Source organism: Talpa europaea, assembly GCF_964194135.1.
Source record: "Talpa europaea genome assembly, chromosome: 15".
Taxonomy (NCBI): domain Eukaryota; kingdom Metazoa; phylum Chordata; class Mammalia; order Eulipotyphla; family Talpidae; genus Talpa; species Talpa europaea.
The window spans coordinates 82,038,716-82,061,791 of record NC_140083.1 but is presented as its reverse complement, the minus strand read 5'-3'; the positions used below and the strand labels follow the sequence as shown (position 1 = coordinate 82,061,791).

Below are 23,076 nucleotides of genomic sequence, written 5' to 3'. Positions count from 1 at the left end.
CCCAGGGCCGGGCCCCGGGCCCCCGGCCGCCTGCGCCCGGGCACCGGGCCCCCCGACGGCCGCCAGGGAGCGCTGCGGACTCCCGCTCGCCCGCCCCCCGGTAGGCGGGGCCGCGCTCTCCCCGCAGCCGCCGCCGCAGCCGCCGCCTGGGCCGCCCGGTGTCCCCGGTGGAGCCGCCGCCGCCGCCGCCGGGAGCTCGATGCGGACGGAGCCCGGGCCGGGCCATGGGGATCCTCAGCATCACGGACCAGGTCAGCGCGCCTGCCCTCCCCCCGCTTCCTCCTTCCGGGCCCCGGCGCCGCCGCCACGCGAGCCCGGGGATGTGCGGCCTAGGCTGGGCCCGAGTCCGGGGCTGCCGCGGCTCCCGCTCCGCCCCGCGCCGCGCTCCCCTCAGCCGAGCCCGTGCCCTTGGCGGCCTGGCGGCCGCCGGACGCGCCGCGGGAGCCGCCTGCAGCCCGGACCGCGAGCGGAGCCGCTCCGGCGACGCCTCCCCTCAGCCGGCGTCCCTCCCCCCCCCCGTTCCGCTCCGGCCGCGGCCCCGGCGCGGCTCGTCCCTGAGCGCGGCGTCTCCCTTGCAGCCGCCCCTGGTCCAGGCCATCTTCAGCCGCGATGTGGAGGAAGTGCGTTCCCTGCTCTCGCAGAAGGAGAACATCAACGTGCTGGTGAGTTGGGGCAGGGAGGATGGCGAGCGGGTCGTCGGCGCCGAACCCCTCCCCGCCAATCGGGCGGCTCCGGTCTCCTTGGCCGGGGTGAGGCCGCAGCGCCTTCCTCCCGGGGATGAGCGTCTGCTCCACATTTGGGGATGGAGCGCGGGCCAGCCTGGGCGCACAGACCCAGAAACGGCGTTCCGCCCTCCACCGCGGGGGTCTGCAGCGCCCCCACCCCTCCGGGAAGGAGCTGGCGGCTCGGTGCCTCTGCCCCGCGTCTCCCCTCCCCAGGTGCTGGCTTCCACCTAGGGTTGAGATCTAGGAGGCAGCAGAAGCTGTGGGTAGAGCTTGTGGGGAAGAGGCCTGAAATTCTAACACTTGGATTGGGGGCCTCCATGGATCACCCCCACAAGCTGCTCTTCTTTTCTGCCTTCCCAGGACCAAGAAAGGCGAACCCCACTGCATGCTGCTGCCTACGTAGGCGATGTCCCCATCCTCCAGTTGCTACTGATGTCAGGTGAAAGGGGGGAGCTGGAAGGTGTGGCATCTAGGGAGGGGACTGGAGAGGAGGAGCTTGGTTTTCCAAACCCCAGGACTGTTCTCTGGTGCCTGGTCCAGGCAAGGCTCTAGTTCTGCCCAATCCCCCGCCCGGTTACTGGCTTCCTTCCCCGCCACCCCTGCACCTCCACCGAAAGAGGAAATTATGTCCCCGCAGGTGCTAATGTCAACGCTAAGGACACACTGTGGCTGACCCCTCTTCATCGTGCTGCTGCCTCCCGAAATGAGGTACGGCCCTCCTGCCTCCTTTCATCTTTCCTAAGAGGATGAATTAGTTAAGGGTGGGTTGTTAAGGCCTAGAGAGTCTCAGTCTCCGGCCCCCCAAGCTGCTCTGCCCCCAGGTAGGGAGGCGACCAGACATCGGCCCTCCCTCTTGCCCCTAGAACTGGCTGGTAAGGGGGGCTGAATGTTGCCAGCTGAAGTGACGTCAGAGGAGAGCTTAACACTAGGCTGGCAGACTGCAGGGGGCCCTGCTGCCAGGCCTGAGTGACTCATCCCTCCCTGGGGGGCCACCTTGGAGTCCAATCCCCCTCTGGCCACTGAGGTTTCTTGTGATGAAGGAATGGGGGGTAGTGATCTGTTGCATCCCTGCCCCTCATGCAGCATGAGTGTGACAGCACCCTGGTCAGACATCTCTCGCCAGTTGGGTGCATCAACTGTGAGGAACTGGAAAGACCTCCCTTTACTCTGCAGTCACCGCCCCGGACTGTAGCCACCAGGGGGAGGGACTGAGGCGGATGGGAACAGGGTGGGTGGTGGCCAGGAGGGGCAGGTCGGCCTGGGTTTTGGAAAGGAATCAGTATCTGTTTGTTTCCCGGGGTAATGAAAATGATTTGGTGCCTGTGGAAGGGCTGTGGGAGGGTGTTGGGGCATTAAGGGGGCAGGGCAGTTGGGAATTGGGATTCTCTACATTTACATGCTTTCTTGGTAGCAACTGTACGTGTGGGTGAAGATTTTCAGGGTCTGGGTTGGGGAGCGATACCAGATGGTTTGAGGAAGAGGAAAGAATTTTCCTCAGTAAGGGAGGGATGAGTGTAAGGCTGAGACGATCCAGAAATTGGGACATAGGCACTGAGAGGCTAGGTGCGCTAGAGGGTCAGGGTGGGGAGGGAACACACGAGTGCCATGCTGACGTATCCCTCCTTCTATTTCCCATTGCTTTATTTCCTGCTCCCCCTCTAATGTCTCTCTCTCCCCGACCCCTCAACAGAAGGTGCTGGGGCTGCTGCTGGCACATTCAGCAGATGTGAATGCCCGGGACAAGCTGTGGCAGACACCACTGCATGTGGCTGCCGCCAACCGGGCCACCAAGTGTGCTGAGGCTCTGGCACCCCTGCTGAGCAGCCTCAACGTGGCTGACAGGAGTGGGCGCAGCGCTCTGCACCATGCAGTGCATAGTGGGCATCTTGAGGTGAGGAACACACCAATCCCCTGCTGCCTGGGGCCTTCCCTTCCCATCCTCACCTCGCCCCGCTCCTGGCCCCCAGCCCTGGGGACAAGCAGCACAGCAGTTATACTAACAGTTGGGCTCAAGCAGCAAATGACTGGTCAGGGTAGATTGAAGTTCTTGACTTAGATTTCATGAGCATGATAAACTCTGAAGTTACCTGGGAAATGTTTGTGTTCGTGTCTTTTCCTGAAGGGAGAATCTCTGTCTTTCAACACATTTTCAAAGAATCTTTCAGGAGAGTTTAAGAACTACCAAAGCACTCCCTTGAGTGTCTCTCAATCTTCCAGATCTATCTTAGTACTCTCTAGTGCCTGCTTCCTCTGCTCCCTCTGGTTCTCCAGATTGTCCTGTTTAAGGACAAACGCATTAGGCTGCCTCGGCCTTTCCCGAATCGAAGGCCTCTTCTCTTGGACATGTTGAGGGCTTGAACCAGCCCTTGAACAGGTGTCTTTCATATCCTCACATAGACGGTGAACCTGCTCCTCAACAAGGGAGCCAGCCTGAATGTCTGTGACAAAAAGGAGCGACAGCCTCTGCACTGGGCAGCTTTTCTAGGTGAGAAAATTTCACAGGAAAAGTAGGAAATTGAGGGCTTCCCTGGTGGCACAGAGGTTAAGTCTCAGCACAGTCAAACTTTATCACCAGCCACTGTGGCCTGAGTTTGATCGCCACCAGGAAGCTGACCCACATGGCGCAGCAGACCTCTCCTGTCTCCCTGCTGCTCCCCTCAGCAGTGGATTTCAGTACATCAGCCCGTTCTGCTCCCCACTCTGTCTCTGGTGAATCCTCTCACCACCACCCCCCCCACACACCTCTGGCCTGTACCCCAGTTCTTGTATGCATAAATAAGTAAAAATAAATCTTCAAAAGAAAAAAGTAGGGATTTGACATTTAGGAATCCCAGGGCATCGAGAGGGCTGTAGCCTTCAGAGCACGCAACACAGGGCCTTAGCGTTCCCCCTGCACTCCTTGAGAGCATCCTTTTTCACCCAGGGCACTTGGAAGTCCTGAAATTGCTGGTGGCACGGGGAGCAGATCTTAGCTGCAAGGACCGCAAGGGCTATGGGCTGCTTCACACCGCTGCTGCCAGTGGCCAGATCGAAGTGGTGAAGTACCTGCTCCGGATGGGGGCCGAGGTCAGGGCACTGCACATGGGGTTGGGAGCCATGGATGGGAACTGGCGGTCAGAGACAATGATGGAGAGATGATGGTATAGCTTTTGGAGGGCAGGAGGATATGATAGAAAGGGTCTGAATAGAGTTTCCTTAAATAATGGTGCCCACAGTTTTTTGGGTGAGAAACCTAAGGAGACAGAGTCCATTGTTGGAATTTGGGATCCTCTAGTCTAACTGCTGGTCTCCACTTTAATTGATAACCTCCCTTACTCTCACCTCTGGAAATCCAGATTGACGAGCCCAACGCTTTTGGAAACACAGCTTTGCACATCGCCTGCTACCTGGGCCAGGATGCTGTGGCTATCGAGCTGGTGAATGCCGGCGCCAATGTCAACCAGCCTAATGAAAAGGGCTTCACGCCATTGCACGTGGCTGCGGTCTCCACCAATGGCGCCCTTTGCTTGGAGCTGCTGGTCAATAACGGGGCCGATGTCAACTACCAGGTGCCTGAAGGAAGGAGGCTGAGGCGGTGGGGAGAAGAGCCTGGTCCCAGGGGTCCTGACTGTGTCTTCCCCTTGGAGAGTTCTCTGGGAATCATCCACTTGCCTCCAGGGTTGATGAGGAGAGTGCAGGCTGACATGTCCATACGAACACTCTGTCCTGAGACTTGTTCTTTGGGAGAGGGAATAGGGCATGCTCCATGATTTACGCTGGGAGAAAAAAATCGCCATGTTTCCACAGAGCAAAGAAGGGAAGAGTCCTCTGCATATGGCTGCCATCCACGGCCGTTTCACCCGCTCTCAGATCCTCATCCAGAATGGTAGGACTTGGGATATGTGCTCGTCTCACCCGCTGTGGACTCAGCCCTAGAATCCCTTTCCTTCCTCACGCAACCCCCCACCCCCATCTTGCACTCAGGATGGGCACCCAGAGCTCTGCGTGGGTGCCTGTGACAACCGCCCTGCTCTGTCTGCCCAGACCCCTGGGTTCACAAGTTGGAGACATGGGGGGTGATTAGCATGGCACTGGGCATGTAGAACGAACTCATGATGGCTGAGTCGTATGAGTCTGAAACTTCAGGTCCATCTGAGCTTGCATATGCATCCCCCTCCCAGGCAGTGAGATCGATTGTGCCGACAAGTTTGGGAACACGCCACTGCACGTGGCTGCTCGCTACGGACACGAGCTGCTCATCAGCACCCTCATGACCAATGGCGCGGACACCGCCCGGTAAGTCCAGCCCCTGACCCCACGTTGTGGCGGCCGAGGGCCATACAGACCGCTCACATCAGCAGGGGCCAAAGAAACTCGCTCGAGACAAACCTGGAGAACCCGGCCCCCTCCTGGGCTGGTGGTGGGCCACGGAAGAGCAGTCTGTGGCTGGCCTGTTCTCCACCTGCGGGCTGAGTTCTCACCTTGTCCCCAGGCGCGGCATCCACGACATGTTTCCCCTGCACTTAGCTGTTCTCTTTGGATTCTCTGACTGTTGTCGTAAGCTGCTTTCCTCAGGTACGTGCCGATTGGTGGGGGTGTTGGGCAGCATGGAGGAAGCAGAGGACTTTCCCCGTCTGCTCAGTGGCCTCCATGAGACCCTCCTGTTGTGGCCCCGCAGGTCAGCTGTACAGCATCGTATCTTCACTCAGCAACGAGCATGTGCTCTCAGCTGGGTTTGACATCAATACACCTGACAACCTTGGCCGCACCTGTCTTCATGCTGCTGCTTCTGGAGGGTGAGTTCTCTTCCCTCTTACCCAGGCTTGAGAGTGGGGCAAGGGTCTGGGCCCATCATTCTTTTTGCCCACATCTGTCCCTCTTTCTCCGCGAGAGCAGACTCAGCAGAAAGAACCGTCTAGTTCCTCCCTTTCTTAGTCCCTCCCTGTGGCTTTTCCTAAAGGCTTAACCCTCATCTTAACGCTCATCCTCCTTCCTCGTAGAAATGTTGAATGTCTTAATTTGCTGTTGAGCAGTGGAGCTGACTTGAGGAGGAGAGACAAATTCGGAAGGTATTTTAATTTGCAGGAGTATACAGAGGGAACGTCGGATTAGAGACAAATGATAGTGGGGGGGCGGGGAGTTGGAGCCTTTGTGAGGAGACTGTGAAAAGCAGCTTTTGGCGCAACATCTGGTTGCGTTTGGATCCGTCCCTGATTCTTTTACCCATCCTCCTCCATTCCACCCCCAGGACCCCCCTGCACTATGCAGCCGCCAATGGCAGCTACCAGTGTGCAGTCACTCTGGTGACTGCTGGGGCCGGCGTCAACGAGGCCGACTGTAAAGGCTGCTCCCCCCTCCACTACGCTGCTGCCTCCGACACTTATAGGAGGTGAGACTCCCTCGCCAGCCTGTTGGCCCCACGCACCTCTCTGAGCCTCCCCCTGACTTCTTCTCCCGCCCCCAGAGCGGAACCCCACTCATCTTCCAGCCATGATGTTGACGAGGATGAGCCACTGAAAGAGTCCCGCAGGAAGGAGGCCTTCTTGTGAGTAGCTGGGGGGCCAGTGTCGGCTCGACCTGTTGTTTTTTGTTTTTTTTTTTTTAAGATTTATTTACTTATGCTTACAAGAGCTGGGGTACAGGCCAGAGGTGTGAGAAGATTCACCAGAGACAGAGTGGGGAGCAGAACAGGCAGATTCACTGCTGAGGGGAGCAGCGGGTGTGACAGGAGAGGTCTGCTGCATCGTGTGGGTCAGCTCCCTGCCCGGGGATGAACTCATGCTGCAGTGGCTGCCAATAGCTTCATAGTCCTGAGACTTAACCCCTTGCGCCACCAGGAAGGCCCCTTGACCTGTTATTCTGCTCACTCCAAACCCACCACCTTAGCGCAGTGTGCCCGGTGCACTCTGCCTTTAGCCCCAAACCCAGCCCCACGAGCAAACACAGACGTATGGGACGTGGTTTCTTCCCTGAAGGAGCACATGGTCTTGAGAGCGTTTGTTTATTCCACAGCGTTAAATTGAGAATTTACTTACTGGGTACCGAGTACTGTGTTGAGTTTGTAGAATAAAAAATTATTCCAAATTTTTGCCCTTTGAGAGCTAACAATAAATGGGGAAAGATAAATGAAAGGACATTTGTATTTATACATTCTAAAGTAAGCTGTCGGGCCTCCCCGGTGGCGTAGCGGTTGAGCGCTGGGTTGTGAAGCTGCCCGCGGCCTCTGCGGCGCCGGTTCGATCCCCAGCTGCTCCCCGGCCACCGGAGGAGGGTCCCACATGGCGCGCAGACCTCTCCTGCTGCCCACTGCTCCCCTCAGCAGTGTACTTCGTCCTTCTGCCTGCTCTGCTCTCTGCTCTGACTCTGGTGAATTCTCTCACCCTCCCGCGCTTCTGACTGTACCCAGTGCTTGTATGTATGTATGTATGTATAAATAAATAAATAAATAAATCTTTAAAAAAATAAAATAAAAGTATACTTAGAATCTAAAAAGCTCCAGCCCTCTCTGGTGGCACAAGGGGTTAAGTCTCAGCACTATGAAGCTGTCCTCAGCCTCTGCCAGACGAGTTTGATCCCTTGCCAGGGAGCTACCCACATGGCGCAGCAGACCTCTCCTGTCTCCCCGCTGCTCCCCTCAGCAGTGTATTTCAGTAGATCTGCCTATTGTGCTCCCCACTCTGTCTCTGGTGAATCCTCTTGTCCCTGTACCTCTGGCCTATACCCCAGCTCTTGCATGCATAAATAAATAAACCTTAAAAAAAAAAGAATCTAAAAAGCTCAACTGTGTGACCTTTGGCAAGTAAGTTAACCTCTCTGTGCCTTGGGGGGCCAACCACAGCATGGAGAAGAGTCTTATATGCCTCAGGATTTAATATACATTACGTACCGAGAGCAGTGCTTGAGAACTAGTAAGTGCTGAGTACTGAGTTGTCATTACTGCTAACCCAACTGACTACTAAGCTGTGGAAGGTGCCAGAGAATGTAGAGAAGGAGCCTATCTTGGGGAGGCTGGGAAGGCCTCACAGAGGAGAGAAAGTCGGCCCTGAGTCTGAGACAGTTTCATGCATGAGTTTCATTCATACTTGAAAACTTCCGCATGGAGGTGGGCAGCAGTTTGATCCTTGTCCTCTGTGTCCTCTGGGAGAGCATTCGAAGGGTGAAAGAGAACGACAAAGGCAGGTGGTTCAGGGTAGACCCGGAGGAAGTGGCGAGTCTGGAGAGGGAGTCAGTGGAACGGAACTAGCCCGTGGACGGCAGCGGGTGCTGGCTGCCCGGCCTGGTGGGCTCCTTGCCCTTCCTACTCCTCCCATGGCTGTGCCCTCGCAGGCCGGACCTGTCCTGGCCTCATAAGCTGCCTCTGTCCCCTAGCTGTCTGGAGTTCCTACTGGATAACGGTGCAGACCCCTCCCTGCGGGACAGGCAGGGCTACACAGCCGTGCACTATGCAGCCGCCTACGGCAATAGACAGAACCTCGAACTGGTAAGCATGGGCCCTGAGCCCGGGGGACATGAGGCGGATTCTGTGACCAAGGGGTGGCTGAATCGAATGGAGATGTAGGCGTTTAGTTTAGTGGAATAATTGTGGGTGGGTGGCGGGGGTAGTATCTTGGATGTTCCAGAGCCCCAGCACCTTCTTACTGTCCTGTCCATTGCAGCTCTTAGAAATGTCCTTTAACTGCCTGGAGGATGTGGAGAGTACCATTCCAGTCAGCCCTTTGCACTTAGCTGTGAGTGCCGAGTCTTTTCCTCCTGTTCTCCTGTCCCTTCTGGGTCCCTGACGCCAGCATTTGTATTGTTCTGCCTTCGTGTGGGGTGTGGCACGTGGGCAGTGGGTTGGAGAGGGCAGAGTGCAGTGGGGAGTTTATGGGAGGTCTGCTGCCTGGAGTCCCCTGGGAGCAGAGTGGGTCAGTGTCCTAAGCTGTGTCCATGGTTGCCTGCGCTGCTCCAGGCCTACAACGGTCACTGTGAAGCCCTGAAGACACTGGCCGAGACGCTGGTGAACCTGGATGTGAGGGACCACAAGGGCCGGACTGCGCTCTTCCTGGCCACTGAGCGTGGCTCCACAGAGTGTGTGGAGGTGCTGACTGCTCACGGCGCCTCTGCCCTCATCAAGGAGCGGAAGCGCAAGTGGACACCCCTGCACGCTGCTGGTTAGTAGGCCTCTCAGACTTCCCTCCCCTTCCCACATTGTGCCTTGGAGATCGGTCTCCACATCGCTCCTGAATAGGATGGGATTGGGAGTCAATTGGGGCGAGAGGGGTGGAGACTTCGAGTCCTCTGCCCTGAGACTTCTCCCTGCCACAGGTCTTCCCATAATCTCTACCCCAACTCCCTTAGGCTCGATCTGGCCACCTCCTTCCTGCTGACCGTAACCTGACACAGACCCCTATTTTTCCTAGCTGCCTCTGGCCACACTGATTCCCTGCACTTGCTGATTGACAGTGGGGATCGAGCTGACATCACAGATGTCATGGATGCCTATGGCCAGTGAGTGTGGGCCAGGGTGGGGTGCAGTGTTCTGTCCCTGCTAGGCCCTCACCCTCTCTCCTGCCTCCTCCGTAGAACCCCACTGATGCTGGCCATCATGAATGGCCATGTGGACTGTGTACATCTGCTGCTAGAGAAAGGATCCACAGCTGATGCTGCTGACCTTCGGGGTCGCACTGCCCTCCACCGGGGGGTGAGTGGGCTTCTGGGCGGGGCTGCCGGCAGATGGGCCTGGGTGTGGTAGCATGGGACCCACCAGCAGTAGGCATCCGACTGTCCAGCAGGTGGGTCAGGGTTTTGTGCTCAGGGTCATCTTGTGTGTTCCAGACACAGCGAGGACCTGACATCCCCAACTGCTCTCCCTGATAACCTTGCTTGTAGTCAGAGACAGCTGCAGGCTCACCACCCAGACTCTACCTCGGGTCTCCCTGCGGGCCCTGTCCCGTTGGCAAATGAGGCCAAACCCTGACCCTTCTTCAAGATCACCTGTCCTGAAGCTGCTGCCTCCTCTCCTGCTGCGTTCTCTCATCCCTTAGTCTCCTTATTACTATTCCATTTCCTACTCCAGAGCACCAGGCTTAACTCCCCCCACCCTGACATTTGCTGGTGCAGTGTGAAGGAAAGGCCCTGTCCCTAGCACTTAGGGGCCTGCAGCCCAGGGTGTGGTACTCTTCGGGGCCAGCCCTGTGACTGGCCACTGGACAGGGAGTGGCTCCTCCAACCCCCCTGCCACCCACAGGCAGTGACTGGCTGTGAGGACTGCCTGGCTGCCCTGCTGGACCATGACGCATTTGTGCTGTGCCGAGACTTCAAGGGGCGCACGCCCATTCATCTGGCCTCAGCCTGTGGTCACGCCACGGTGCTGCGGACCCTGCTGCAGGCTGCCCTTTCCACGGACCCCCTGGATGCCGGGGTGGATTACAGCGGATACTCGCCCATGCACTGGGCCTCCTACACTGGTGCGGACCCGGGGCCCGTGGCCGTGGGTGTGTGAGGGCCTGGGGGAGAGCAGGTGCGGCCAGGGGCCTGGAAGGCGTGGGTTGATCTGGAAGTGGAATGAAGTGTCAAGAGATGGGACAGGACAGATGCGGGGAACCTTGTCATTCCACTCGGTCACCGGTTTTCCTCCTCATGCCAGGACACGAAGATTGTCTGGAGTTGTTACTTGAACACAGCCCATTTTCATATCTGGAAGGAAACCCCTTCACTCCTTTGCACTGTGCAGTGTAAGTCCCTTGCTGTGCCGGAGCTGAGGACAGGGTCTGTGCTGTGGGCTGAGGACAGGCGTCCATTTGTCTTTCCTTTCCTGCTGACCTCTCTTCTTTCCCCAGAATTAATAACCAGGACAGCACCACAGAGATGCTGCTGGGAGCTCTGGGTGCCAAGATTGTGAACAGCCGAGATGCCAAAGGACGGTGAGTGGTAGGAGACTGGGCGTCAGCCCGAGGGGCCTCTGACTTCTTCCTGTTCAGATGGAAGAGCCTTCCCTCCCTCACTCGGCTCCACCCCCACCCCACAGGACCCCTCTTCACGCCGCTGCCTTCGCGGACAATGTCTCTGGCCTCCGCATGCTGCTGCAGCATCAAGCTGAGGTGAACGCCACTGACCATGCTGGCCGCACGGCGCTCATGACGGCGGCCGAGAACGGGCGGACTGCTGCTCTGGGTGCGTAGGGGCGCGTGGGGCCGGGTGGCCCCTGCCAGCTGGGGGTTCAGGAAGCAGGAGTGTATCTTTGGATGTTTCACCCTCTGCAGATGGGAAACAAAACCTGTGCCAGTGGGGCTGGGAGGTAGAGGGCTGCAGATTCAGCTGGCTGACGCTCTGGAGGGGAGGTGTCAGCCCCCTTCTGTCCTCCTTCTCTTGCAGAATTTCTGCTGTACCGAGGGAAGGCAGACCTTACTGTGCTGGATGAGAACAAGAACACTGCCCTCCACTTGGCGTGTAGCAAGGTGCTGCCTGGGGTGGTGGTGCCAAGGGTGGTGTCGGGGCAAGGCTTGATGCGGGAAGTGGGTCTGGCTTGAGGACTGACCGGGGTGTCTGACCGGTGGGACAGCTCTTTGCCCCCTGCTGGCCTTCCCAACTGCCACGCTGCCGCCTGTCACTCTTCTACTTCACGAGTCTCTCCTCTGCTTCTCTCCCTCAGGGCCATGAGAAATGTGCCCTCATGATCCTGGCAGAAACCCAAGACCTTGGCCTTATCAATGCCACCAACAGTGCGCTGCAGATGTGAGTGCCCGGGGAAGGGGGCTCCTGACTGGGGGAGGCAGGTGGGTGAAGCACGAGCCCCCTGCATTTCTGGGGCTCTCCGGAGCTCATAACATTTGTTCAGTGCCCTTGCTGCTCTGGCTGAGGGTGGGAAGGGCAGCGGGTCATCTTGTTGACCTCATGTCCCCTTTTCTTTTCTTCCCAGGCCACTCCACATTGCTGCCCGGAATGGTCTAGCTTCTGTGGTGCAGGCCCTGCTGAGTCGTGGGGCGACAGTGCTGGCTGTGGATGAAGAAGGTGGGTGGGGTCTGGAGCCCCCCGCCTCTCCTGGGTTTGGGGTCAGGGACATTCTTCAGGAGGTGACTTCTTAACCTTGCTATAAACTGGATTTTCTTCCCAAGGGAGCTGTTAAGAACAGGGATCAATATGCTAGAGGCTCTGAGGGGAGTCTGGCCGAATTGAACGGAGCCCACTGGATCCTCTGGAAGTCCTACCACAGGCCTCAGCCCCCAGCCTCCCGCCCCCCCATGCACCAGCCTTACCCCACGCTCTGACAGGCTCCCTGTCAGCATCCCTGGGTGCCCTGGACTCCGAGCACGCCAGGGGCTTGCCTGCCTTGCCAGCCCTCTGTAGATAGGAGAGCTCAGGCCCCGGGGAGGGTGAACGGGGGCCCAGAGAGACAGGATCCTGTGCCTCAGTTCTCCCCTTTGCCCTGCAGGTCACACCCCAGCACTGGCCTGCGCCCCCAACAAAGATGTGGCAGACTGCCTGGCCTTGATCCTTTCCACCATGAAGCCTTTCCCACCCAAGGACGCCGTCAGTCCTTTCAACTTGAGCCTGTTCAAAAACTGCAGCATCGCGGCAGCCAAGACGGTGGGTGGCTGCGGCGCCCTGCCCCACGGGGCCTCCCGCCCCTACAGCCAGGAGCGGCACGGCGCCGTCGGGCTAGACGGCTGCTACTCTGAGTAGCCCCCTCCCGTGTCCCTCCCTGCCGGTGGCTTGATATCTTATTCTATTTATTTAGAAAAAGTCTATACATTTAGGGCACTTTAAAGGAGAACACGACTGGGTGGGGGGGGCGGAGGGGACAACAAAAGCACTGGGGAGCAGCTGCTCACCCCTTTGCCACACCATCCTGGCCTGGCAGGGGTCTGGGACCCACAGGAAGCACCCCAGGCCCTTGGTTCCCCCAGGGCCACCCCTTCTGCCAAGTGTCCCAAAATGATTGCTAAATGCCTGGCTCCCCCTCTCCTTTACCCCATCTCTCTGTCCCCCCTTTCTGCTGCCAGCTCCCCCAACTCTTCCCTCTGCCTCTCCCCTCTCTGGCCCCCCCGCATCCCCCCCCTTACTGCCAGGCAGACCCCTCCTCTTCCATACCCATCACTGCCTCCCTGCTCGGCCGGCCCCTCCATCCCCGCAGCAGTGAGAAGCCTTAATTTCTGGTACTGTGTGAGCACTCTGGGGGTGTCCCCCTCCCCCTTCAGGGGCAGCTAGCAGATGAGGGGGGAGGGTACTTAGCACTGGGGCCTGGAGCTTCCCCCTACTTCTGTCCCCCATCACCCCTCAAGTTCAAATGCAAAACACTTGAAGCAGCAACTACTGTACCTGGGCCCCTTCCTGCACTCTACCCTGGCTCCTCATATGCAAATCAAGGGCTGGTTCTGCCCCCACAGCCTGCCCCCCCATCCCGCCCACCCCTGGCCTGGCCCCCTAACCACGCACTTTAACCTTGCTTCTTTTAACTTCTTTTGGGAGGGCAGAGCCTGCGGCCATTCCCTCCCTGGCTCTCCTCTCCCTTAACTTTGAGGCTTGTCATGAATTTTTAAGTAAGCATTTTATCCTTTAAGGGAAGAAACAAATTTAATTTCCTGCCCATTTCAAACCACAGCACGAGTATGTCCTGTGTGTTTCAGGCATGTGTTTGCATGTACGTAGAGGGAGGGACTGTGTACTCCCTCCCGTGCCCCCAACCCCGCAGCTCCTCTGTGCCCTCTGTCTGCCTCCACCTTCCGTTACGTCCAAGAGTACCCACCGCCTCCAGTCACTCCTGATCTGAAGCCAAAGAGGGTGGGAGGGGCAGGGCAGACTTGGGACCGTGGCTACTCGGGACTCGGGCTTCCCCTTCCGCGTGAGGATGAAGCTCTGACCTAGGGAGCAACAAGTAGATACTGAGGCTGGGTCCCTGCCTTCCCGGCCGCAGGGAGAGATGGGATTGAGCTTGGGGCTGCACTGATAAGACTCCTAAAAGTTGCTCCCCAAAAGCCAAACTGGGCTGGAGTGAGGAGGGGGCAGTTTTCTCTCTAAATGTAGCATTGAATTTGGCCCTGGTTCCTGCAAACCCCCGTCCACCCATCTCCTAGCAATGCCTCCTGGACAGCTGGCCTCGCCCCCTCGCCCAGTGCGCCCTTCCTCACACTCGATACCTCAGCCAGGGGCCAAGACACAGAACTTGAATAGAGGTCATGCCCCCTCCACCCCCACAGTGCATCCTTGCCCAGTTTGGCTGCCATCAGTATTGTCCCCTGAGAACTGGACAGGCTTCGTTTACACAGTACGGGGGTCTCCCCCCGGGGGGCCCCTCAGTCTCCTTCCCCTACTCATGCTTGCTTTATTCACCATCTTACCCACCTCTCAGGCGTGTCCCTTGCAAGTCTCGCCACCCTTGCTGAGGGTGGGCTGAGGGGAGAGGGGGCACCCCGGGGAGCCCCCCCTCGCCAGTGGATACCCTTAACCATACCTCATGCTGGTTCCCCGAAGCCTGGGCTGTTTGTCCAAGTTCTTTTTGTCACAGTCTCTCCTGATCGCCTGTGTCTCGCCTCCCCCGCCCCTCAGTTCCTGAACCATTTCAAAACTTCAAGTGACCATTATCGATGAGAAGGATTGTGCAGCTTTTAGTTTTTATTTTTGTTTTCAAAGCCAAAGGGCCTTGCGACGCCCCTCTTGCCCGCCTCCCTTCACACCCCGTCCTCCCCTGTACGACAATCAATGTGACCTCTCTTAAGGGCTGCAGCCCCCACCCCCGACCCTGCTGGTTCTGCAAAGCTTGCCCCCTAACTTCAATGCTCTCTCCTAGAATCTTCCCATTCCACCCCCTCCCTCTCATTTTGGTGCTGGGAACTAGGTGGTGGGGGGCAGGGGGAGAGGGAGTGGGGTCCTCCAGAGGAGACTTGGGGTATCAGTCGTGTTCTCCTTTATCAATATTTGGCAGTGACAGGAAGAATCTTGAGTATTTGTCAGGAGCCCCGTTGTTTTGCTAGATGAGATTTCTGGCGGCTGCCACCCCCTGCCGCCCCTTCAGCACACCGTCAGCAGTGCTGGGCAGGTTGTGGGGAGTCCCCCGCCCCTCCTCATGTGGCTGTGAGGAGGCCTGGAGGACGAGCAGCCTCCTCTCCTTATGCCAAAGGAAATCCCACACCCTCCCCTGGGCTCCCAGCCCCTAGTGTTTTTTGAAGCATTTTGACCATTCTCATGGCCACTGCATATTTATTTTAATGTTAAGATTTTTTTAAACCTCTTTGACTTAAACGGGTGTGGAGAAGTACAACAGGCAGAACGCCCCCCGTCTTTCGGAGGTAGGGTGGGGCGGAAGCGTCTCCATCCCTTCGCCTCCCTCTTCCCTTGCCCCTCTCCCCACCGCAGCTCTAAAGCACTTGCTTCAAGTAATAAGCACTTTCGAGAAAAGGCCTATCTTAAGTGAGGACCCTGGGAGCAGCCCCAGGTCCCAGCAAAGGAGACAGAGCGAGGGCTACGTAGGAGACAGGGAAACAGACGTGTGGATCGGAGGGCGAGATGAAAAGAGCCAGTTTTCAGTTTCTGACTTTGGGGGAGATGTTTCCGGCCGGGCAGTGGCTGCGGCAGGGTTGTGTACTATCTTTCGGAAAAGCAAATGGCACAAACTGTTGGTCCCAGGATGGACCGACAGACCCGGGTCACTGCCACTGCCCAGCTGAGACGGACGGGCCGCCGCCCCCACCCGCGGCCCCCTGAGCCATAGGACTGCTGAAAACCACTGAATGTACAGCCCAGGAGGGGGTGGGGAGCAGCCCCTGGGGGCGGGGGGCTTCTCCTTTTGTTTGGTGCTGTGGGGGGGTGGGAGAGAGGAGACTGAGGGACTGCCGCCCCACTCCGACGTGTGTTCCTTGCTCGGGGTGGAGGCGCTGAGGAGGGCCGACCTCCCTCTCCAACCCCGGCCATGGCCCCTCTTCCTTCCTCATCCCTATCCGTTTTGACTGTAAGTCCAGCTCACCTTTGCCTTCAATATGTAACCAAAGGAAAACTCAATACTGTTTCCACCGCTGTCTGCCCACCCGAGCACCTTCTGACTCCCTGGACCTGGAGGGGGAGAGGAGGCCGGGGGTGGGGGTGGGGGTGGGCAGATTGGACGGTTCTACACCTGTACCCTCCACACCTTCTCTGGGGTCTTGGGAGGGACCCTGAGAGGTGAGGTTGGGGCCAGGCGGGGGGGCTGGGCGCGGGCGCACTCTGTGTCTTGTGCACCCGAGCGTTTCTTCTCGGACGGACTCCGTGACTGTGCTCCAGCAGGGAGCCCCTTCCGCCTTCCCTCCCCGCCACGCTCGCCCTCTTCCCACACCCGGCGTTCACCCCCCGCCTCCCCTTCCCACTGCAAAGGAAAATAGCCTTACAGACCCTAGCCCAGAAACAGAAACCCTCCTCGCGGGGCCAGCCAGTCTGGGCCCCGTCCCGCCTAGTTTGACCCTGACCTTTAAAGAAGGAGGGAGAAAGGAGCAGAGCAGCCCTTCCCCTCTGATCGCGCTGGCTCCAGCCCTCCGAGGCCTTGACCCGGGCTGGGCAAGGCTGGAGGTGAGGAATCTTTGAGGACCAAGCCCAGTGGTCTGGGAAGAGGGAGGTAGGAAGGGAAGGGTCTGACTTGGGGACTCCCTCCTCCCGACCCGACCCTAGAGAAGCGACCAAATCCCAGAGGGGCGGAAGGTGGGGTGAGGGGTCTGCTCTATGAATTACTTGAAGGTACTGACTCCGAGGCTGCTGCTGCCCACGTAGGTGTGAGGGGGACACTGTCACTGCGTTTGGGAGGGCAGAGGGTGGTGGGTGACGAGAGGATCCACCCTCGGCCTCGCTCACTCCTGCTAGGCCCTTTCCGCAGGGAGCCAGGCTTTGCCCCAGGGAAGTCGGGGAGAGCCTCCCTCCCGTCTCCATCCCTCACTCTGGGCACCCTCTCCAATTGCACTAAAGTAGCTGTTGTGCCAGTCTTTCCCCCACACCAGGGTGGGGTCTCTGCTTCCAGTCCCTTCTCCCCCGACGGCCTCCGCTCCCACCCCGGACAATCTCCTCGTCCCCCTGTGTTCCTGGATAGCTCAGCTTTGTGTGTGTGTGTGTTGGGGGGAGGGGGGGTTCTGGCTGGAGTGGGTTCGGCAGGAGTGGGGAAGGGCTAGGGGCAGACGGAGGACGGAGTCTCCTACCCCTTCCCCAGCGCCAGCCACGGAAGCCCGGGCGGGAGGGCGCCCACTCTCGCCGCCGCGTGTCTTGCAGATGTGCCAAAATGGGGGTGGGTGGGAGGGGAGGGTGCCTGGCAGAGCGGCCCCCAGGGTGGCTCTCTCAAAGCAATACAGTTCCTCCTGCCTGGGGGACGGCAAGACAGGGGAGAGGGTTGGGTTGGGGGCCCGGGGGTTCCCTGTGTACAGCTGTGTATATTCAGGGGTGTTCTCTGTCTGGTACCCGCTGTGGGCGTCTACGTGTGTGTGAACTTCCCGTCCCCATGCCCTGCATGACCTGTGATGCTGCAGACACGACCATCCTGTGTGCAGGGGTGGGTTGGGGGCACTGAGGGGCATATTCCATGTCCCATTGCACCCTCCACCCTGTGACCCATGTACTCGGTTGTAGGAAGTAAAGAGAACTGAGCACAATTCACTGGATTCTAGTGGAATCTTTCTCTAAGCAATTTCCCCTTCCTGCACTTCTCCCTGCCCCAGACCTTCCTGTGGTGCTAGCGTTGGGGTCGGGGGTGTGTAATGCTGGTGGGCAGCAATAAAGGGCAGATGTGCCCGATGCCTGTATCCCCAGGGTGCTGAGGGCAGCAGGACAACGTGGGGACCTCGGTGCATTTGCCCCACCCCTCCCCCTCCCCCCCTGGGCTAAAGCACAATGCTCTCCCTGAAGACTGATGCACCCCGCACCCTCCAGCCCCTAGTCACGTCCTCCCCGACCTGCTTTGGAGCCCTCCCACCACACCCTGGTTTTCTATGCTGTTTTGGTGCAAGTACAACTGTCGTAGTTCTGGCTTCGGGATGGGTTCTGTTTATTAAAATCCTATTGCTCCTACTGGCCCTGTGTCCCGCCTCCATTCCTGCGGTTGGGGGGAAGGAAGGGCACCCCGGACGCCTTTCCGCTGACCCCCATCAGCCATCAGCGAGCAGGGGCCGCAGCTGCTCCTCCAGCAGGGCTATGGTGAGCATGAGGCCACCTCCCAGCAGCAGCCCCAGCCCCTGCAGTAGCACATCGAGCAGAGGAAGGGGCTCCGGCCCGCGGAGCAGGGCTGGTAGCTGAAGGGAAAGAAGCAACATGGAAGGGAGGTTTCAGCATCCGCAGCCCTGACCCAACTCTCCCAGGCCCTTATTCCTCAGGCTCCTGCAGGCTGTGGGCCAGGCCGCTGGCTGGCGGCGAAAGGACTGATTCCTCCTCCTCCACACCCCCCTTCCGCGCCCGTGGTTTCTCTGCTGTCCCCCACACCTCTCACCATGTCCACGAGGGCCACATAGAGGAAGACCCCAGCAGTGACCCCAAACACCCAGGGAGTGAGGGGGATGGGGCCCAAGCTGAGCCCCACCCCCAGGGCTGCGCCGCCCAGCCCCAGGGCTCCGGACACCAGGCTCAGCAGCAGCAGCCTCCGAAAGGGCAGCCCTGCCCGGAGCAGCATGGCGAAGTCACCTGCCGGGGAGAGGGCGGGGTTGGAGGGAACAAGCCAGGCCTGCCCCGCCCACGCCACGCACCCCCCAGCCTCTGGGGTCTGCGGTCCTACCGAGTTCGTGGGGCAGCTCGTGGCAGAAGACGGCGAGGGTGGTGCTGAGGCCGCTGGAGAAGCTGTCGGAGAAGGCAGCGCCTGTGGCAGGCGAGAGGTGGCCAGGCCTGAAGGGCCGTCTCCCCGGGGGCCCTTTCCTCCGCACCTCGCAGCCTCCTCACCCGGGCCGGCCGGGACCTAGGGGCCCCGCTCTCCCCTCCAGCCGGCCGCGCCCCAGTCCCTCCTCACACCTATGGCCAGCCCGTCGGTGAGGTTGTGTAGACCATCTCCCAGGAGGACCATCCATGTGATGTTGGCGCCACCGCCATCCTGGTACGCGTGACTGTGGCCTTGGTGCCCAGGGAGGGCCGGGGCTGCTGGGGGCCTGTGGTCCTGCTCCCTCTGGCCCTGAAGCCCTGGCTCTGCAGGAGGAGGGACATGGACAGTGTTGGTGGTTGCACGTAAGAGCCGGGAGCTCGCTCCTCACTCTCTCTAGTCACCTGGAGCTGCTTGAAGGGGCTGAAGGGCCGTCCCACCGCCATCCTCTGGGTCCAGGTTTGGTGTTTCGAGATCCTTTCTTTTTTTCCTGCAGCAGTTCTGAAATAGGACGGTATCCTTCCTGGGGGAGGAGCAGCCAGCCCGGGGCCAAGGAGAGGCCGGCCTGCCAGCTGGGAAAACGAGCACCTGGCACCACCTCTGGCACTTGGGACGTTCTCTGGCCTCTGTTCTCCCCAGGATCTGCCCTCCCTGTATTTTGTTGACATGAACTTAGGAGAGGAGGCCTTTTGGCCAGAAGTCCTGGGTCTCTGCTGAGGAGCTACCACCCACTCCCTGTTAGCTGTCAGGTCCTGTCCCGTCAGGCACATGTCAGAGACAGGAGCACACTTGGCCCACACCTCCTCTCTTGTGTGGCTAGTTCTTGGCTAGGCCTCTGGTCTTGGCAGGAGGAGAAAGGGGTGTCACTCACTGGCCGGAGCCCTCGGCGCCGCAGAAGCCCTAGCGTGTTCTCCAGGAGGAAGAGCAGGAAGAGACCTCCGAGCACCGACAGCCCCGGGCCCAGGTCCTCTTCTGGTGGCCCGCTAGTTCCAGCGTGCTGCCCTCCTTGTGCCTGACAGAGAGGAGGTCAGGGTGGACCCTGGAAGCCCCTGCGCCCAACAGCGTGCCCTCCTGTGTGGGAAGCGGCAAGCCTTCTCTGATGAGACATTCCGCTGTAAGGCTGGAGCTGGGGTCGGACAGTGGAAAGTGGGAGCTGACAGGAGGAGGCAGGAGATGTCCCGTGGTTAGGACACTGGGCCCGCGTGGAGGCTCCGCTGGGGGCAGGGGCAGGGGCGGGGCTTCACGTACATGAGGCAGCAGGTGTAGCAGCGCATCCCCACAAAGAGTGCCCACGGCCAGGGCCCCCAGGAAGCCCAGCAGGGGCCGCAATAGGTGAGGTCCCAGGAGCCGCAGCAGCAGCAGGGAGAGGGGAGCAGGGAGGCTGAGCAGCAGGACTGCCAGGGCACTGTGCACCAGGGCTGTGGAGAATCATGCTCACGTTAGGTCAGGGGTGGTGGAGGGGGCAGAGCAACCCGCAAGGAGAGGCAAGACCCCAAAGAAACCCCTTCCTTGGCTTGAGACCCACTCCCTACCAGAATTCAGGGTGCCCTGGCATCCATTCTCACCCACTGACCAGACAGTAGATCCCCGGGGGGACTTGGGGCCGGGGCCTGGATGCAGACTCGGCTATCGATCTGATATAGCAGGGCTGGGCACAGCAGGGCAAACTGATGAGGAGTCAGAGGAGCAGCGGGGCTCAGGCCGAAGTTGACCAGCAGCTGGGAGCCATTCAGACACTGGAGGAGTTGAACTGGGCGTCATGCGTTGGGGAATCACCGAGAACTCTGACTCAGATCTTTACTGTCTGCCCTTCGGTTGCATGGATTTCTGGGTGGCCCCCAGGGTCTCCCCCAGATCCCGGTTGCTCACACTGACAGGTGCATCAGGGACTGAGAACAGGTATGTATGACGAGTGCGTGTTAACTATCGGCGAATATTCACTCCGATGCCAACTGGGTGCGAGTAAACTTGGCCACTCCCTCCCCGCCATAATGATTTCATTAATTTGGTGACGGAGTGGGTTGGACCAATAGAACCCTCCATTCCAGAATCTCAGACAGGGAAAGAACCTGAAATACCATCCTTTTAACAGCCTGTCACATGATCTTCCAGCCTCAGCTTGCGAGCTTCCCACAGTGGGGCGCTCCCCCTCACGGGGCCTCCCTCCTGTGCACGGAATAATCTCACTGTCTTTCTAGATGAAGACACCCACCCCCTCTTGCAGGTCTCCTCTGCAGGTAGCCGGCCCCAGATCCTACCCCAGGCTGCCGCTTTGGGCTTCTTGCTCCTCAGGGTCTGGCCCCTAAGCTGGGTCTCACGAGCCCTGGGCGCGGTTACCTGCCGCGAGCCGGAAGGAACATGTCCCGCTGAAATAACATGCTCTGAGAGCACAGCGGGGTGTTTTCCTTTTTGCACCTAAGCTCATCACTGACTAAACGTTTTTGGTGCTCGAAATTCCATGGTTTCCTCCCCCTCTCTAAGATCATCGACTCACATCCTCATTCAGATGATCCGCCAGCGAGTGGTCCAGCAGCAGGAGCCTGTGGAGCAGGCCGAGGCCCGAGGGGCCGGGCGCCCGCGGTGGGAGTGGGACCTTCTGCTCCGTCAGGTCACTCCACCCGGAGGGACCCACAGGCAGCCCAGCCCAGACATCCACGTCCAGCTGGGGGTCCTGCGGTCTGGAACGGATGTGACAGCAAGTCAGGCTTGCGCAGAAGCCCCCCCTGAGAGGGTACCAGGCTGCTTGGGGAAAAGGGGGTTCAGCTACTTGCTGAAGCTCCTGGACCTGGAAGCCATGGAATGTCAGCCCTGGCAGGGTGTAAGGATTGTTACTTTATAGGAGGGCCTAGGAATGGGGGTCTAGGCTTGGAGGTGAGAAAAAATGGGGAGAACAGCCCAAAATGCTATAAATTGGGAGCCAAGTCACCCTGGAGGCATTGAGTGTTGGGACTAAGAGGAATTGAAGGAGCCAGGGGTTTGGAGGAAAATTAGAAAGCAAAAGGGGGCTTGAGTGGACACAGGGGTCAGGTTCTGGAAAATCTGTAATTCTAGAAATCTTATTATAGGATGTCGGAGCTGAACCAGAAACGCATCTAAACATTGAGAAGAGCTGGGCATGTGGCATTTTGGGATGGAGGCAGAGAGGGTTTAGTACCTGTGTGTGGAATTGTCTCCAACTGGAGGTGTGACCCGACCAGGTGGAGGTCCAGGGTGTTCCAGGCGAAGCCCCTGAACTCTGCCTAGCCCCAGGCTGTGGAGAAGCCGCGCCAGGCCCGCTGCTGTCAGCGTGCCATTCTCCCCGTACAAGCCGAACAGCTGGGCCAGGTAATGATTCTGCTCCTGCTCTGCAGGGCCCAGGTCGGGGGCTGAGCCCCCCACCCAGCCCAAAGCCACCCAGACACACAGGCCAGCCAGCAGATGACTCATTGGGGGCCCCATTATTGGGGGAACCGGTTAGAGGTCCAGGTTCTGGCTTCTATTTCCCCTGGAACATCCTGAGGACTGTGGCCTGCAAGAAAAGGAGGAATGTGGGGGCTCCTGCTCTGCTATCTAGCTCAGGCCTAAGGGCCCCCTCACTTCTTGTATGACCCCCCTCTAGCCTCCTGGAGCAACCTCATTTGCTGGTTCCTGGCATGAGCATGTGCCTCACCTGATCCAGAGCTGACCTTCCATCTCATCCCCCAAACCGCACCTCTAGACCTTGCTCTGCCTGGCGATACACCCTCATCCCCAGGGCCTCACCCCCACTGGCAGCATGAGTCTTCACCTCTGGTCCCGGCAGGCCTTGCTGTGGACGCTAAGAGGTTCCAGAGTCAGGGAGGGGAGCCTGGGTTCAGGATCCTGGTGTCCAGGTGGAAAGGAAGCCACGTCAGATAGAAGGCTAGTGGACAAGCCCCCCCCAGCCCACCTGCCTTGGGGCGGAGCCAGGGGCGGAGCCAGTGTGGGAAGGAGCACATGAGAGAGGAGTTAATGGTTCACTGGTCTCTGGGGTGGGGGTCAAAGGTCAGTCTCAGCTGGGCCCCTGAACAGGGAGGGGCCACCCTCGCCTGTGGAAAAGCCACATGGCATGGAGCACCGACCCTGCCTTTCCTATAGAACTCACTTCCCCACCAAACCCAGGAGACACCATTTTAGCTTCCCCTGCATACACGCCCGCCCACCTCGCCTCTGGCACGGGGCTTCATTCATCTCCACCCGCACCCCCACATATCCCTGAGGGCCCAGTGTTCTCCAGCTGCAGAGTAGGTTCAGGCAAGTAAATGGCAACATCAGAGGCATGGGAGGGAGATTGTTTTTAGCAATTCCTTATCCCAGAAGGCCAGAGTCGGAGTTCTGGGAACTGATGAGCAAGAAAGGGGACCCTGGTGGGAGAGGAAAGAGGTTTCCGAGATCCCCTCGGGAGGCCTGTTCAGAAAAGCAGGAGAGCGAAGTCGGCCTGGGGCGATTGGTCTGGGGGAAGAGGCTGGCATTACCTGACAGCAGGAGACAGGCACACACCCAGAGGAAGGGGGAAAGTCTTCTGGGTTCCAGTTGTGGAGGGGGGCAGGCAGGCAGGCGGGCAAGGGTCACCTGGAGGGAGGGGTGGGGGAGGGACACTACCTTAAAGGG

General features: G+C 59.1%; 2 protein-coding genes across 2 annotated transcripts; one reads left to right on the top strand and one right to left on the bottom strand.

Annotated features, from left to right (window-relative positions):
* Nucleotides 1–224: 224 nt before the first annotated feature.
* ANKRD52 (ankyrin repeat domain 52) lies at nucleotides 225–12,365 on the top strand (the record flags this gene model as incomplete). The annotated part of the gene is made up of 28 exons (XM_084256495.1): nucleotides 225–251; nucleotides 579–662; nucleotides 1,086–1,164; nucleotides 1,363–1,433; nucleotides 2,416–2,616; nucleotides 3,123–3,210; nucleotides 3,649–3,791; nucleotides 4,061–4,273; nucleotides 4,512–4,590; nucleotides 4,886–5,000; nucleotides 5,197–5,279; nucleotides 5,383–5,500; nucleotides 5,705–5,773; nucleotides 5,953–6,093; nucleotides 6,169–6,249; nucleotides 8,073–8,184; nucleotides 8,360–8,431; nucleotides 8,653–8,854; nucleotides 9,104–9,191; nucleotides 9,267–9,384; nucleotides 9,931–10,150; nucleotides 10,330–10,417; nucleotides 10,523–10,606; nucleotides 10,711–10,856; nucleotides 11,058–11,140; nucleotides 11,335–11,417; nucleotides 11,602–11,693; nucleotides 12,115–12,365. 28 exons carry the CDS (start codon nucleotides 225–227, stop codon nucleotides 12,363–12,365), a joined length of 3,231 nt encoding a protein of 1,076 aa, XP_084112621.1.
* A 5,408-nt stretch (nucleotides 12,366–17,773) lies between these two features.
* Nucleotides 17,774–21,906, bottom strand: SLC39A5 (solute carrier family 39 member 5; the record flags this gene model as incomplete). Its single annotated transcript, XM_084256308.1, has 10 exons — nucleotides 17,774–17,917; nucleotides 18,112–18,302; nucleotides 18,394–18,474; nucleotides 18,624–18,794; nucleotides 18,873–18,969; nucleotides 19,340–19,480; nucleotides 19,717–19,886; nucleotides 20,042–20,204; nucleotides 20,963–21,146; nucleotides 21,623–21,906. The coding sequence occupies 10 exons, from the start codon at nucleotides 21,904–21,906 to the stop codon at nucleotides 17,774–17,776; spliced, it is 1,626 nt and encodes a 541-aa protein (XP_084112434.1).
* Nucleotides 21,907–23,076: the final 1,170 nt, after the last annotated feature.